We start from the raw sequence: 1729 nt of genomic DNA, 5'->3' as shown, positions 1-1729 counted from the left end.
TGTCGTTCTCCCCCCGCCAGCTTTCACCACTTCCAGACGGCCAGGAGAAAAATGATGCCTCATGAACATTTTACCTTTTTTTTTTTTTTTCCCTAAGTAGGTGTCTAAAATGCATGGCGTTTTTAGTTGGCTTTTTTTTTTTGTTGGTTTTTTTTTTTTGTGACAAATATAGATGAAGCGGTAAAGAGAGGAAAGGAATTGAAAATATTACCCTCTCCTTCACAATATTAATTTTTTTTAATTGCCTGAACCTGGTTTCATGCTGTAAAATACCTACTTTCTTGATTAACATAATTCATATAATCTTTTCTGAGAAGCAAATATATACATGAAAACATTGCATGTTACCTTAAGATGAATGTTCTTGACTCTTTGGTGAACGGGATCCTGCGAGTTAAGCAAGCGTGTGTCTTTTTTCACAGGAGCAGTCCCGCATAAATTCTGGGTATTTACACACCAGAGCACATCCCCAGGCAAGCTGTGGAAGTAAACCAGACAAGTGTGAGGACATGAATTTATCATAAGGTGGCACTGTTATTCCACGGATAAATTACTTGAATCATTTTTCTGAACTTTCACAGACGAATACTATTTTTTTTTTCCTTCGAGGGTGTAGATGGGTAAAACACGTGCGTGATCGAGAGCGTTAGCGTTGTTCTGCCCAGGGTTGCTAATGAATATTACCAGGTGATTTTTAGCCCTTGGAAACAGGGTGGTGTGTAAAACTTGCGAATTTTCTCTGACTCGTGGAGTATAGCCTGGCACAATACTGACGTTAGGTGAAGTCATTTAATAATCAAACCTATACATAGCAAAGCAGTTCACCTTTATGAAAACCGAAAACATGCAAATTTTTCACGGAATGGCTTTCCTGCCGGGGAAACCGATTCCTAAGTCTTCTAAAGGAAAGCATCTGCAGCTGCTGGTGACCTGAACCGGCGGTAGGGCCTTCCCCCACCACCCACCCTGACACACAGGACCGGAGAGGACGAGGAGCTGACCGCAGCAAGCCTCGCCAGGCTGCCGCGCACCCACCACCGCCTCCGCGGGGACGCCAACCGCCGGCTGCCTGAGGGGGAGCTCTGTCAGCCCGGCCCGGCCCGTTACGGGGCAGCTCCCCGCGGGAGAGCCCCGTAACCGCAGCCGGTCCTGAGGACCCGCTTCCCGCGGCGAGCCCGGTTCTGGCTCAGGTGAACGCCGTCGGAGCGCGGTCGGCGGCAGCGACGAGCCCAGCCCGGGCCGGGCCGGCCCGCCTCACCTCCGCCCATTCGCCTCATGAGGGCGCCTCCCTCCTCCTGTGCCAGGCTTCCGCGCTTTGCGGCGGGCGCCCTCATTTCGCGACAGTATGGGAGAGGCGGGGACGGGAGCGGGCGCGTGGGAAGGAGGAGTGTCAGAAAAAAAAAAAAAAAAAAAAAAACAAAAAAACCCACCACCACACACACAGCACCGCCCGACCACGCTTTACGGCCGACCGAGGAGGCACGTCAACAGCTATGGCGGAAGGGGAAGAGGCGCTGCCGCCGTCGAGCAGCTGGTGAGTTTAGGGGGGTGTCGGTGCCCTCCCTCCCGCTCTCTCCCTTCCCTCCGCAGCGGGGCCGAGGGGGGGAGAGGGAAGGAAGGGGTCGGTAGGCGAGAGGAGCCGAAACCCCCTCCCCGCGCGTCGCCGCGGTTGGGGTGTGGGGCTGAGGCTGCCCGGGCGGGGGCGGGGGCGTCCGTGGCCCCACAGCCG

At 53.8% G+C, this 1729-nt stretch overlaps 1 protein-coding gene across 2 annotated transcripts in view; it reads left to right on the top strand.

The window, feature by feature from the left end:
- The first annotated feature begins 1399 nt into the window (after positions 1-1399).
- The window catches only part of TBC1D23 (TBC1 domain family, member 23), a 36095-nt gene continuing 35765 nt past the window's right edge, over positions 1400-1729 (top strand). For both annotated transcript variants that reach the window (XM_010567352.1, XM_010567351.1), the window contains exon 1: positions 1400-1534. In XM_010567352.1, coding sequence (XP_010565654.1) covers positions 1494-1534 — 41 coding nt within the window. In that variant the 5' untranslated portion in view covers positions 1400-1493. The remainder of the gene's footprint in view (positions 1535-1729) is intronic.

Source organism: Haliaeetus leucocephalus, unplaced genomic scaffold, assembly GCF_000737465.1.
Source record: "Haliaeetus leucocephalus isolate CR32 unplaced genomic scaffold, Haliaeetus_leucocephalus-4.0 Scaffold228, whole genome shotgun sequence".
Taxonomy (NCBI): domain Eukaryota; kingdom Metazoa; phylum Chordata; class Aves; order Accipitriformes; family Accipitridae; genus Haliaeetus; species Haliaeetus leucocephalus.
This window is presented reverse-complemented; position numbering and strand designations above follow the sequence as displayed.